Genomic DNA, 15,815 nt, shown 5'->3' on the forward strand with positions numbered 1-15,815 from the left:
AAGTTGTCTCTAGTTCTTCTTGGCTCTTTATATATAGTTTATAAGAGCTGAATTGCCAGGAAATGTTTTGTCCTGAATGTTGTTTAACAGCAAGTGAAGGCTGTAATTCCAGACTCTCAGAAAAGTGAGAGAAATGGATATTTTGCAGGATACCTGCAGGAAAGTGTGTTTATTCACAGAGATGCCTGGAAAACACTCTGACCATCAGAAAGACTAGTTGATAAGTAGAAGCCTCTCAGAGGCTCAGAAGGGACCACATATTTCTATTTTGCTACCTAGCACTTGTTAACTCTATGTGTGTGTGTTTATGTGTGGACTGGATTGCTGTGAGGTGTTGAGAGATATGCAACGAACCACATTACCGGGAGAGCTGGGCAATAGCAACCAGCAGAGTCTGAGGTGGAAAACTGCTGGCTAGGCCAAAGTTGGAAGGAATGTACCCCTTGCCAGGATAACAACTGTGCAGAACAATCTCCAACTCCAAAGAAAAGGTTTATATAGCCATGGTGAAGATTTGTATGAAGAACTGGCAGCAGAGGCCTGATGCATCACTATCCTTCCAGGTGTAGATTACCACGATATGCTTTGATGTAGAGCAGTAGCTGCAATTTGGAGGCTGATATGACAGGAATAAAGGAAAACAAACATAGAACCATAGAATGGCTTGGGTTGGAAGGGACCTCAAAGACCATGTCATTTCAACTCCCCTGCTGTGGGCAGGGACACCTTCCATTAGACCAGGTTGTTTGAAGCCCCATTCGACCTGGCCTTCAACACTTTCAGGGATAGAGCATCTGCAACTTCTCTGGGCAACCAGTACCTCACCATTCTCATAGTAGAGAATTTAGCTCTCTCTTTTCCAGGCTGGACAATCCCAATTCTCTCAGCCCTTCCTCACAGGAGAGGTGTTCCATCCCTCTAATTAACTTGGTGACAATGCTCTGCACTTGCTCCAACAGGTCCATGTCCTTCCTGGGGCCCAGGGCTGGATGCAGCATTGCAGGTGGGGTCTCACTAGAGCAGAGGGGCAGAATACCCTCCCTTGCCCTGCTGACCATGCTGCTTTTAGTGCAGCCCAGGACATGTTTGACTTTCTGGGCTGTGAGTGCACATGGCCAGATCTGTCCATTTAGGGGGGTCTTATTTTTTTTCTGTATGAAACCTCTGTTCCTTGGCTGACAATCCTTTGGACAGTGCATTTGTACAGCCTTTACACTGGTACGCTGGTTTCCTAGGAACTTCTTTAGTGAAAGGTCAGGGCATAACTTTAATCCATATGTTCTGGTTGCAAATAAACCCTGGTGGTGCATGAAGACATTCAGGAAACCAGTGAAAGGATTCTCTTCTAGTAAGAAGTAAAAGGTGATGTTTTACTGCCATCTCTGCAACTGTTACTTTGATAATGGGAATCATTACAGATATTGATTTTCCTGACATGCTGAGGAATAAACTAGAGTCCTGTACAGCTGTAAGCAAAAGGCTGCTGCACATTGGACAATCTCTTTTTGTAAATAAGGCCTCTTTGACTCTCTGCAGCTTGACTAGAGGTTAACCTGTATCATGCACTCAGCACAGATTACACATCCACTTCAGATGTGGAATAATGCCTTCGGTTAAAGTTATAACCCCTTGGTGGCTTATTTAAAAAAAAAAACCACTTTAAAAATGATTCTACTCAGTTTCTTGTATTCATATTAGCTCAATAGGGATAAACAAAAGTTAAAAACTTGAAGTCAAGAAGTTCAGCTGCTTCTAAACATTTGTACGAAGTATATACACTGAATAAGATCCTTCCTGCTCTTACATCCTCCCCTCTCTGGGCAACACTGAATTTTGAAAATGTGTGAGAAAGTAGATCACCAGTGCAATTTCTTTTCCCTCAGAGATGTTTGTCTGTCTGTGCTATGAGCTATAACTCTTCCAGGGACAAAATCTGTAGTGAAGCTGCCCCATAACAACAGAACTTCTCAGGTGCCTTTCTCTTCCCCATCCCTCTGCTAGAACAAGCCAGGTACCCTGAGGCAGAAGGGCTTGAGGCTCTGCCAAGTCAAGATCAAAGCAGCTTTAGTCACTCTTATCTTGAGGAAGGGATCTGCAACATCAGAAACACCTCTGGCACAGACCAGAAAGGTGGGAAGAAAGAGGACCAGGATTCTGGCAGATAGCAAGTCAGCAGAAGGGAAGAAACACAAAATAGAAAAAAAAATCCATAAAATAACTGAAATGCATAAAAGAGGTGAATGCTGCAAGGAGCCACGAAGGCAGAGCCACAACGTTCTTTCTTTTTAAGAGCTGTATGTGATGTCCAAAGAGAAACACTTGTTATCTTGATCCACAAAGGGAATAGGCAGAGCTACTTCACACTGATTCAAGTTGACATTTCCTAGGAAAATTTAGCTAAACACTTTTCTTCTTTAAAAAAAAGCTTGAAACAGAGAGAAATATTAAAACTGAGGTAAAAAAGTGGACCATAATGTTCTGCTTCTACATTCTATCAAAAAAGTAGCCTCAGGAACACACACACTCAACACATACCTTTAGTGGAAAACTCAGAACAAACTCAGGGTCCAGCAAAGCTTTTCTCTGTTGTGATCATGTATTTCACAATCAATACATTTTAGATTAGGCAGTTCTCCTTATTCTAAATTTAGGTCCTTGCAAAAGCGCTTGATTGCCTCTCAGTTTCCGAATATTTGTGATGGAAATAAAAATGCAAGCCCTGCTATGAAGAGGTATCCAAAATTATCAGTGGCTGACCCTTGTAGGTCATACTTCCTTCATTTATGGAAATAAACCTGATTCCTACTTTTTCCCTTTTACCACCTATTTTCTCCTTCCTCTCTCAATTAAACTGCCATCTCCTAATCTCACCATTTGGCCTTTCACCTCCTTGAAAGCTCACAATTCTTGATCTTCTTAATCTAGGATCATTACCATCAATCACTCCTTTAGGCAAGTGAAATCTTTTTTTCACAGAGGGATGCCAGAGGCCTACAGATCTTTTGGGTCGATAATATTGTTTTAGTTCTGGTGCCAGCTGGGGTTTTTGACTAAACTGTGCCTAGTGCTATCTTTTGCTGATTAGATGCTCCAGAGTGATCAGCAGAAATTTGCTTGGACTGTGGTTCCTTCCAGGTTGAGTCATTTAGTGGGGAGATCAAGGATTAACTTAATTAAATCAAGTACTACTTTCACAGTGTTAGAGATCCTGCTAAGACTAATAAGGACTAAGGTTAATGAGGACCAAATTTTCCTTTCCTGTGTCATAGTATCTTTAAGATACTACCACTCACCAGACTTGCCCCACTGTAGCTCCCCTCAAATCCTCACATCCTGTACACTGCCCATTATATGTATATATCTCAATGCCTTATCCATCTGCTTCTCTGAAATGGATAATTTTGAGTTTTCCTACATCTTTTACTGAGTACAAGCTTTTCTGCTGGCCCACTTTGCAAGGCTCCTTCTCATTCATCTATTCCCTGAAGCATCAACCAAAGCAGTTGCACATAACACACAAATTTCTCTTTGTGTATAATTAACATACTGGACAGTGCTGTGGTAAACACACATTTAGGTAAACACAAATTATTATTGTTTTAACCCATGTCCTCTTAGCTCCCTGTTGTCTGCACTGTTTTCATAGGGCACACTGAAGCACCTACTGCACTGCCAGGTTCTGTAAAAGAGAAAAAAAATACTAAGATAACAGAAACCTTAGAAACAAGGAAAACCTTAAGGCATACCAGATTGCAATGTTTGAATGCAATTTTTTCAGAACCTCTTCCTATATTTTTTCTCCTCTGGCACCATGATTCTAGTAACACCAGTTTCAGAAGTCCTGTCCCAGGAGCAGTACCATTGATATTAATGATACACTGAAAGAACAGAAAACAACTTCACAGAGCAAATGTATTTTATGAATGCTGCTGAAGCTTTGGAAATGTGATGCATTTCTCTGAATTTCTCTAGCTAAACTTTCTCATTATTTGTTTTCACATATGTTTCTTACCTTTTAGAGATTTTTTTCATATGTTCGGATTTTCTTAAATCCTGTGTACAAATCCAGTATAATTCAGAATTATAACAAAGAAATATGAGGAGAGAAGTATTTCAGGAGACCTAAGAACAGATTTGTGTATTACATGTGGTTTAAAAAAAACCAACCTGTCAGCAACTAGCCAAACAAATTCACTACATTTTTTAAATTACAAATCTTAAATAGAAAGCACTACACACTAAAGATTTAATAACTCTATTACTTATTCATCTAAAATTTTCCAGTGAAAAGATACTATCTTAGCAAACATTTAGCAAAGTCTCTTGGTACACTATTTTTCTTTGGGTTTTTATGTTACCTTTTGGTTACATTTCCTAATTTTTTAAAGGCTTTTCAAAACTTTCAGAAAGGGCAAGATCCTGAAAATGTTTTGTAAAAGCACTCTTGGATCCTTGTGCATTTTTTTAAGAGAATATGGAACATATTTGGGAGGGGGTTAAACAAAGGAATAAATGAACATTATAATACTAGTACCAACTATAAAAACATTACTCCTGATCACCTTGTGTTGTTTTCAAGGGCTTTAAAATTATTTCCCTAACAACCTTGATGGATTAAAAAAGAAAATAAAACCATTAATAAAACCATATATGCTGTGATCTCTTGAAATGCACTGGGTTATCAGCATTACAGATGCTCTTTAAATAGCAAATGGATGCACCCCTGGTGCCAGCCATACTGCAAGTACTGCCAGTACTGCCTTCCTAAAATGCTCCATCTCCAATCCATCCAGGTAGGTTAAAAGAGTCTCCCTCACTCAGTCCCTTGCAGTAGTTATCAGTAAAAATGCAAATGAATTGAGATTATGACCTTTTTTTATAAACAAAGGTAACATCCATTCCTGCAGAAGTGCCAACTATCTAATCAATTTGGTCAAGCTATTTGTACACATTTCTTCTATGTGGCATAAGATTTCACTAAGGTCACTGGAGACACTGATGCCTGGTAAATTGCCAGTAATCAAAGGTTGTTAAGTGCTTGTCAGCTTCCTTTCAAGCTAAGTCTATCTTTATCATGACACAGACTTATTTCAGCAGCTAGAGACCATTTATTCATAAATGGATCACACTCAGGAATAATGCATTATATCATTAAAATATCCATACTGCTGCAGAAACATTTGTTCTAAAGCAATCTCATTTTTCTGAAATAAGACTGTGGCCAATGAAAATGAAATCTTGTCATGTTTCTACAACAAGGCTACTCCCACACATGAAAGGCTTTGTTTCCCAGCTCCTCCTCTCTTCTTTGAGCCCTGTCCCCCAAGACCTCTGTTTAGCTTAGATTCTGGAATATATGCAGGAAAAGATATGCTATTTTAGAGGTTTAGTTGCACTTGGAGTTTATTTCAGTTTCTCCGGTTGCTCTCTCCAGTTATAGTAGTTTGCTGGCCACAAAAAAAAAAAAGCCAGTTAACCTTAAATGGAAAACATTTAGGGTAGATGATGATGAACTCTCTTCAAGATACAAAGGTCTTCTTTTCAGACTTCTTGATTAAAGCCATAAAATAATAAATTGAAAAAATTGGAACAAGTCATTAGTTGGGGAAATCAGTATAGCTCCACTGAAATGATGAGCCCACATTACTTAATTCCACCCGTGCACTACATTTAAGCTATGTTCAGAACTACCTGGTATTAAAAAAAAAGAAATCTGTGAAGAAATTTCATAGTCTTTTGAAAAAACGTGTCAGAGTTAAATGCTCCTGGAGAAATATCAGAGGAAGATACATCTCTCCAAGCTATCAAATTGTTCATAAGTTTATTGGCTGGAAAAGATATGGTTGGAGGAAGAATTAAAGAAATTCTGAATGGTAAATTAGTAATGAAATACTCTTATTAGTGAAAACCTTTGGAGAACACCCAAGACAGACTTGAACTGAAAGGTAGCAATGATCATTTATTATTAATAAAACTTTTGTTGAAGGAGTCCTGTGCAAGGACTGTTCTCTTTCCCCGCATTATCTGACTAGCAGTCATATAGATTGCTTTCTGACAAAGACTGCTAGAGTTTACAATTTGTGATCAACTACAAGTAAGTGGAAAGCTTCCTTTGGCAGTGTAAGGTGCTGTGCAATATGACTCAACAAGGGCTGTAAAAGGCATAGATTTTCTTTGCCCTAAGAGCAGCCCAGTTCCCATCAGACATCTCAAAATCAGACATCTCAAAATCAGACCACTGAGATGCAGTCAGACACAGAACGATATAACCCTACCAATCTGTTCTGCTTTAGCAACCCTTCTTTGCCTCTCTATTTTGGGCATAGAATGTTGCTTCCAGGACTGACAGTTTGGGGCCAGTTACAATCAGCAGCTTGAGGGCTGCATTTATATTTGAGGCAGCCATTTTCTTCTTTTCCCAAACCCTCTTTCCTCATGATAAGGCTGCTAATAAATGATGCTGTGAGCACCGCATCTGGGAAAGCTGACAGTTTGCAGAGCCCAGGCTGGTTCTGTGTACTGACAGCTAAACAAACCTGAAGTAGCCTCATACCAGAACTTTACTTCTTCTGTTCCTGAGCACACCATATCTTCAAATTAAATTTAAACAATACCTAAACAAACTCACTTATTTTAAAATCATAAAACGACAACTCTGTGGACACATCCCTTTACATTATTTGAAAGATCTCTTCAATAACTTGCAGCAATTGCTTAATATATTGGAAATTTCATAATTTCCCCAGTGCACATATCCTGAATGCTACAGGACCTCATTCCCCTCCTAAAACTTTCATATGACCTGCAACTACAAGATGCTCCTATAAAACAGCACACTGGTACTAGAACCATCCTCTGGATGAAATCAATGCTCTTTGTGCATAAACACAGCTTAAGGAGAAATAAACAAAACACAGTCACTGCACTCCCTTAAAACAGGGTAGATTGCATACCAATATTTTGGTTAGTCAGCCACCTCGCCAGCAATCAAAATAAGCAACTTAATTACAAATGTTATTTTTGGAACCTGAAAGGAGTTACAGCACAGAGGATGTGATCTATCTGCATTTATGCTGCTTTCATTTGTAAATTAATCTTTCAAGCAAAAGCCACATATTTACTTGATATAAATTTGTACTCACTCTTACCTTCAAAAGTTATCAGTACCATTCCACACATCAGTATGAACTGAGAAGAACCGTTGACACCCTTCCTAAAATGTTTTAGAGGCCTCTCTCTCCAACAGCTTGATAGGTTTGAGGGACCCATCATAATCATCAGTGTGATGGAAGACTGCGTTACCCTGCATGGTGCCTGTGCCTAAAGTACCAAAATATTGAAATGTGTGACTTGCTTGCACTTCTTGTTTCTTCCCTCATGACATGTACAATACCATTCATTTGCTCACTGTGGAAAGTTCACATGATTTCCATCACAGATTTCAAAAACTCCAAAACCACCCAACTGATTTCCTGTCAATTTTTCTCTCCCCTCCTCTGGGTCAAGAGCACTGAAAGATTTTTTAAGCTGCACTGCAGGGAGTCAACATGCTCTTAGGTGATGGCAGCATACCAGTATTAATTTGACTAACCTAGTTCAGCATGCAGTATGCAATTATTTCCCACTCTCCTCCTGATTTTTTTCCCCAGCCTATTTTAATTTTAATTTATATGTTGGTAAAGATTCTACCTTTAAAAAAGACAGATAGTCCACAAGCCTTCCATTATGCTTCAGCTGCTGCTGTTATATTTGTCACTTAAAAAAAAATCTCACCTTGTGTGACAATGGGATTTGAATCACAATTGCTAAATATATCATATATAGAAATTTGATTGCTTTGCTTTATTTTTCCTGAAGGGGGAAAATGTGAGGGAAAAACCGTACAGTTCATTTCATGCTTCACTACAGTGTAATTCTAGACCCTAAGATTTCGACCATTCCTATTTTGGTAATGAATGGAATGTAAAAGGGAGGTATTTAAAATTAATTGCAGCAGTTCTGAGGGTTAAACCTGCTTAACCCAACCTTTTATTAAGAGAATGTCAACAGAGCATATATCTTGTCTAGGGAGTGCTGGGACATCATTATTCTTCTACCAGCACGTTTAATTCTAAAACCTGGTATTTCTTCAGGTTCCTGTTGGCATCATGCACACCATAAACCCACCCCAAATCATGGCATCTGTTCTGAGCTACTCACTACAGCAGGATTTGACCTGAGAAACTCTAGAGTTTTGTTTTACTTTATTAACTTGGAGTACTTTTAAACAGTTTTAAAACAAAGTTTTTCCCTTGACCAGCAAGGGAATTTTCAGCCTGAAGTTCTCAGCAGCATCCGGTGAGGCTCTTGGCCAAGTTCTCCAGATACTGTATATCCACAAGGACAGCCTGCTGGCTCTTGCTGTGGCCTTTTCTTAATCCTCAGAACAGATTTCCTGGATCTAGGAAATTTAATTCCTGATTCCTTTGACCCAGATGCTGGCAAAAATGTAGTCTGCAGTCTATCCGTAAATATGTGTGTTCAAATTTTTTTCCTTCTAGGAACTGGCCTTGCTGTTAAATTTTTCTAAAACAGTCATATTAATATGTTCAAAAATCCACTGTTGAGTTTCAGATAAAGGATCACATCTGTTCATGAAAATCTTCTTCTCAGCTGGGTTGCAATCTATGCAGCTGCTGCTTACCGGATGGAACAAAGTTTTGTCCTACAGGAATGAAAAAAAATAGAATTAAGTAGCAAATGCCAAATCACTGGAAGTGTTCTAATTTTACAGAACATAGATTAAAAGAGCTGTTTGAAATGATTTTGTGGTCTCTGTGCACTAACCTTGTGTAATAACAACAGCTATTATTAGAAAGCCGTACTGAATGGAATTTTCTTCCCTTGGGCTATTATCCTTTATGAAAATGGGGATTCAAGAAAGAGGGAGATATTATCTGGTCTTTGACTAACAACTGCATAATATAATGAAAAAATAGAACGCCTTTTAATATCTTTGCATACCACATATTTGCTTGAAACCTATTTAAATGTCTGAACCTGAAAAATGGATTTGTTTGGCACTTTTTTAGAGAAATCTTGCTCTTGACAGGGTTGTGTGTCTTGGCAGGGGGAGCTGTAAAATCTTCAACTTGGTGAAGATGTTAAAAATGAACTATTAACTGAAGTGGTGGACAGATGGGTACAGGATTGATGTTTTCATCCCATTCAATGCCTGTGGCCTTGCTAAGACCAGCCACTGAAATATGCTCTCTCTCCTAATAAGATGGAAATCCTAACACTGATTTAGCTCCATATGGAGATTTTGTGAGGGCAAGCATGGATTAAGTTGCTTTAAAAAGCATATTTACGATGATTAGTTTTATTAATTTTACTTCACAAAACTGGAGTGAATAGTAAGTAACCTGATGTGAATCTTTGTGAAAGCAGTCAGTTGAGCAGGTGGGGAGTTGGGTAGTTTCAATATACTTAGTTGATGTAGGCAAGTGTTTTGAAAAAGACAGATGTGGGAGTCATTAGATGGTTTGAAAGTTTCCAGGGACAATCCTGCATCTGTTGAAATAAATTTCAGATTACTCTTGGGAAACCACATTCAGGCTTTCCCCCTCCATGCCAATGATTGCCCTAACACTATTTTAATACGAATCCAGGATGTGCCTGCTTGCCCAGTTTGTGATAGGGAAAAAAATCTACTTGTCAAATTGCAATTGATTAAAAACGGATTGATTAAAACCACATGTACTCTGGGTGCTGAGCAACTATAATAGAAACTTCTCTTTAAAAATACCCCACATAAAAAAAAAATAAATAGTATGACAACAAACAGAAACAGCAGCTATTTAAAACCACTTTGAAAAATTAAGGCTTTTTTTTTTAATTTAGGAAAGATTAAATTCACTGATTTGTTGTTTGTGAAAAAATGGTAAAGTACAATGCCTCTTTTTAAAATTAATGTATGCAATAAAGATCCAAGTCCTTGTGCTCTGGCTGAGGGGGATGGTGTTACATCTGCCTTTCACACTGTTACTTTCAGCACCAGCCTTTCCCCAAAAGCAGTGGATGAATACACACCTCCCCACCAGACTGAAATTCAGAGGGATGCCATCAAAGCTGACAGGACCAAACCAAATGAGTAGAGACCTTTCTCTACAAGGAGAGCAGGCAGGACACTTCAGCTTGCAAGAAGGGGGTAACTGTACTGTGTACAAACGACTACTGTGTCACTGCTAGGATGAGGCGGGCCTACAAGAACTGCCAGGCATCCTAGGGGGTGGTGCAGGCACCCATCTGCACCTTGCCAGCTCCTCCTGTACTAATAAGAGCTTGAAGGAATGGCGCTGTCCAAAATCAGGACACAGTGACTGTGCCATGGCCACCCTGCCTGATGTGAAACCTTGAAGGAAGGGGGCATATGGTTTTTGTTGCAGTATAGCTGGGCATGAGGGCCAGCCAAGATATCAGGAAGTCAAAGTTGGAATGCTAGAAGCTTTAATAAGATAGCTGGTACAAGAAGAAAAGAAACAGCTTCAGCACAAAAAGCTTGCTATGAAAAACACTCCAGCCTTTCTAGAAAGCTGTCAGTTTTTCTTACTGAAATATTACAGGCAGGCAATTTTTGAGTGAAGCATCATTGCTGCTTTTATTTAGAGAGTCTGGTTATTAGGAAAGAAGGTGTCTTTTAAGAATAGGGACAGAGTTACCACCCTGGAAAAACTTCTGGCTGACTTAGCAATATATAAAGGCCTATTAATTCATCATCTCAAGCTTATGCTGATTTAAGGTCAGAGCCTGGTGGCATTATCTTCCACTGGATTTCAGTGGAAACAGGTTCAGGACTTCAAGGGGTAACAGCTCCGTGCATCCCAGAGAAGAAATTTACAAGAGAAATACATGAATTCCTCTTTACACCAATATTGAGAAACCACAAGCACTCTTGTGGAGACATTTCTAACATCTGAAAACTGCAGAATATTTTTTTTCCTTCTGCGTGAAGGCAAGCCTGAAGATTATTTGCAGAAGGAGAAACTCCTCCATCGGATAATTGGTCTCGACAGTTCAAGGGGCTTGGTAATGACACACAGAGCCTTTCATTTCTTATAGGTCACTGCTCTAACTACAGCCAAAGTCAAGAGCAACTGGAAGCCATTATCAGCTGGTAGCTGTGGTAGTTTATCTGAAATCAGTTGGTAGCTCCAGTGCAGCTTCAGCAGGACTGAAGTCCATATGATAAAAGCCACTATGACATGTCTTCATTTGTCTGAGGGAATAATCTACACACCTCCTGCATGGTGAGTGAACTGACTTACAGTCTGTCCCTGCAGCTGTCAGGGACTATGAGTAAACCTCTGGGCACAGTTTTTGATGCTGTCAGTCTAGCATCTATTGTAATCACTAGGCTCAGGGTAGAATTACCATATAATGAAATTGATTTTGCACAATTGTTTCTTTTTAGAGACCTACTAAATCAGCCCTCCCTTCGATACTTCTGCTCTACAAATAGCAGTAGTGGGCCTGTGGCACATAAATTGAATCATACTTTATCAGAATCAGTGCTCTACCTGTCAGGCTACCAGAACGATGCTACCTTGAAAACCAGAGGCGTATTCCTTCACTATAAGGAACAGAAATTTGTAGGCACTGCTCATCATTGGCTCTGGCATGCTTAGGAATATCAAAGAGACTCAAAGAAATGGCTTTAGCTTGGGAAGCTAAAGCCATTCACCCAAATATCTAATAATGACAGGCTATTTACATTTATCTATCTAATATCTTATATTGCTCCAATATGGTGCCAATATTTTTTGTCCTGGCATTAGTCACATTCTACTATTTACAACCCACAGCAATGTTTGCAGTACTGCTTGAATTTATTCTGCTCCATTGCTTCTTACAGGGTTTTCTCAAAGGTATACTTGGCTGTAGACCAGTATTTCAGATTGGTCCTAAGAAAATTGATTACTTAATATTGCAGACTTACGAGACTTTCAAATAGTTGGCCAGGTGTAGTTTAAGCAGTATGGGAATAAGAACAGTTTTTTGACACATGTTTATTAGTGGTAGTTTTGGCTTCATTCATCTGAAAAGAATGTGGTTTGCACGCTCTGAGACTGCACTGCAATGAGAAGCAAAGTGCACGTAATGGGGGTAGGCTGTAGATTTTTTCCAGAAGAGCACTCCTTACCCAAAGTAAAATATTAATGTATTCTACTTGCCACTAAAATATTTAAGCTGTTTTTATTAGCCAGGATCCAAACCCAGGGTTTTACTATTTCTATGCTATAAGAATATGGAATCTGAAAATAGTGCCTGGCTTCAAATAGCATTTGCAGCACTTTGCAATCGTTTCACTGCCGTAACTTTTTATCAGTGGCTCAAGATGCAAATGATATTGAGAGTCATCTCTAAATGAATAAAAACCTCTTATCTTCTAGTTTTATAGAAATAATATGAGAGCATGATAAGAAATGCTTCATATTAGGCTTATAGGCTTCTTATAAGACATTGACAAGCAAGGTCATTTCTCATAAAGCATGAAAAGAATTTTTGGCAGGATGGATACATGACCATTAGGAAGCTGCAGTATCCATAAGTGGTGCAGAGAACAGAAGACAGTGGCTGACCGGCTCTCTGTTTTTTAAAAGGAAACAATTCTTTCTTAACTACATTATTATTCTTATTTACTTAGGGTGCAGATTCACTAGCATACCATTCCCTAGGTAAAAGGCTCTAGCACAGATCAGTTTTTGTTTTGTAGGGGGGAAAACACTAGAAGTTCTATTGCCAAGATGCTTTCAGAGCTGGAAGAGGATTTTATCACATATAAGGTTTTTGGAGGTGTAGCTGTACTACCAGAAATCTCTAATATAAATCTGCCCTTTACCTGAGGAAACAGATTATAGGAAACACTAAAAAAATACTTACTGCGTAGCAAACTAAAACTAATCTTAAAGAAAACCATGTATATAAAGTTCTATTATTCCAATGCAGTTTCCTAACTTAAAGGTTTATGCAAATTGACCAGCTTGCTGTCAGGTTGGGATTATGGTTAAGAATGTGTCAGTATTTCCATCATAACAAAACATTGTGGTGTTTCTTGCTGAGATGGAAATGCCTGTCTTGCATTGAGAATTTTTATATGAGCCCTGTCAGCCTCATGGAAATTAAAAATGAAGCTGTGCAGAGAATTTAATAAAACTTATACTGTGTATTTTTTCCAAATGTCATTTTTTTTTCAGTACCTGCTATATTCTGTCCTCATCAAAGGTGATGAGCCTTACGGAGTGTAGCTCCAGACCTGCATTCTGTCTTATGAACTGGCTATATTGAACAACAATGAAGTGCTAAGAATGTGAAAGCTTTTTGATTTGCAGCTTGGATAGGCAAAAAGATAAATCATAAGGGTTTTGAAGCAAGAAGGGATTATTATGGCATTATAAAGTCAGATAGGCAGCAATACAAACACCACAATTTATATCCTCTAAATATCTGCCCCATACATTCTAACTTTCTTACAAGTAATACCTCAGCTTCAAAGGGATTACATTTCTGAAAAATCTTATGATGGACCTCAATTTGCAACATAAATAAGGTAAAAAGGCACAAGCTAATAAGTAGGCGCTCAGAAAAAAAGCATCAGGAGAAACCTGTTTTTAATGGTTCTGAATTAGTTTTGTACTATATATATATATTTAAACTAGAAAACAGTATTGAGGTTTATCTGGCAAAGACCAATTCCTGGTACTTTGGCCCCAGCTTAAACAAGGTGAAAGACAAGGCCCGATGGTCAAAGAAAACAGAAGCATGTGTGAGAGAAATCCTCAGTGCTTCAGAGAAATCCTTATCCTGAAGGGACTACATAGTTTATTAGTGAAATCTTTAATCAGGATAACTTGCTGCTAAACTATTAAAAAACCGTAACAACAATGACAGCAACAACAAATCAGTAGCATTACCAGGGCTTTTTACCACAACTGAAGCTCTGATTGTTTCTAGCTTGACCTCCTGTTTTCAGTGATTTATAAAAATGGACTGAAATTTCAGCAGATCAAAGTAGCATGCATCTAAGCTGCTTATCTTTAGTTTATAAACTCCTGCCTCCTTTGGGCTTACAGCAATGCTTTTAATGTTGGGTGGGTTTTTGGTTTTTTGGTTGTTGTGGTTTTTTTGTTTGTTTGTTTTTGTTTTTGTTTTTTGAGGGAGATTTTCCTGCCACTTATAATCTTTAAAATGTAGTAAAGTACATTTAACTCATGAGCAGCATGTCTTGCTGCTGTCACATTGGATGAAAATATTTCCAACAGTGCCTCTGTTAAAATGACACAAGCATTTTGAAGCGCCAGAATGGTAAAACACCTTTCAGGGAACAGATCCAATACAGACACCCTCTGAGCTGGATCAGATCCATTTTCATTTAAATTTGACCTAAATATCTGAATGCTCAAAAGGAACATGAATATGTTTACGGAGATTACCACAAAATTAAATTGGAATAGGATGTGGTGGATTTTAAAACAGAACTGCTTCGACAGGAAAGCACAAGCCTGCGCTAAGCTGAATACAGGCTAAAGATGGTCTGAACCTCCGAGATGCCCCACAGTGACTCTGACCTTCCTATAGCTCCAGTGCTGGTTTCCCTTCATCCCGTGACAGTCATACAGTGTGACAGGGCTACTGTGCGAGATGGCATCGAAGCAGAACTTCCTGGTGTGAAGTGGTTCCCCAGGACGGATGTCTTCTCTCCAACCAAAGGTGAAGAGCTGGGAAAACAATCAGGCAATACAATCATATATTATTAGAGAAAAATGTTTAAAATAACACACAAAAGCTTAATGCAGGATGCCCTTTTTGCACATCCCAGATACTGGTTAAATGAGGTCCTGCCTGTCTATGATTCAGTGATGCCAACTGCCTTAATTAAAGTGCATCAGTGGCCATGTAGAATATACCCCAGGAAGGCGCAATCCCAATGTCAGGGAAGGAAGAAATCTCTAGTGACACGGTACTGCAGAGACGAGAGGGGATATGCTGCATTAAAGCCTTCAGTTACCCCAGTTAAAGCAGCACCTGTATGCATTAGGATTTCAGCTCCCTAGGACTCAGAAAGCTGCCGTCAGTGATGTTCCTTTAGCTCTCATTTGGGTCTGAACAAGCTGCCCAGAGAGATCTTCTCATCACAGCCTTTTCCTATGTTTAATGAGCAGTTTCCTTCTGTTTATAAGAGACACTGTTACCATAGCCTCTCTCAACTGTCTTTTTTCTCCAAACAACACATGTTAAATGATCTTCATCTTTCTACTTTGAAACCTGTGAGCTACAGGCAGCTTGTCAAAGCCCTTTTTCTCACTGCCTGAGAGGAGTCATGGAGGGTCACAGTTAATAGAGGAATCCTGCTCAATTAGACACCAGCTGTCTGAAGTGATGCTGTGACACTGCAGTCTTTCAATCATCAGATGAAGGTGACAGTTCTGACAGCATCAAATTTAAAGACGTGGAGTGCATTTTCCTTTCCATGGACCTATCCTTGCAGAAAAGAGGTTGCAGGCTGTAAATTACTACCTAGAAGCTCTGTCAAGAGCTGTAAGGTTATTTTATTTTCTTTTTTTTTTTTTCTTTTTTTGAGGGAGTGCTATTCTTTAGCTTTCTGCATGACTTTTGATTTGTCATAGGGGAAAAAAAAGGAACTAGCACTGAGAAAGTGAAGCTCTCTTTAAATGAGCAAACTTCGCTAGTGGAAACTGTTCAGCTGAGATTGTTCGTGTGCAAGTGCACACAGGCTCGTTATCCAGAGAAGTAGCTCCCCATACTGAGTTCAGCTC

At 39.0% G+C, this 15,815-nt stretch overlaps 1 protein-coding gene across 1 annotated transcript in view; it reads right to left on the reverse strand.

Annotated features, from left to right (window-relative positions):
* Positions 1-8,536: 8,536 nt before the first annotated feature.
* Positions 8,537-15,815, reverse strand: part of GALNTL6 (polypeptide N-acetylgalactosaminyltransferase like 6) — a gene marked incomplete at both ends in the record, with an annotated part of 430,944 nt that continues 423,665 nt past the window's right edge. Inside the window, 2 exons of the mRNA XM_084204418.1 lie at positions 8,537-8,704; positions 14,607-14,756. Of these exons, the coding sequence (XP_084060544.1) occupies positions 8,537-8,704; positions 14,607-14,756 (318 nt within the window). The remainder of the gene's footprint in view (positions 8,705-14,606; positions 14,757-15,815) is intronic.

Source organism: Fringilla coelebs, assembly GCF_963513975.1.
Source record: "Fringilla coelebs genome assembly, chromosome: 4".
Taxonomy (NCBI): domain Eukaryota; kingdom Metazoa; phylum Chordata; class Aves; order Passeriformes; family Fringillidae; genus Fringilla; species Fringilla coelebs.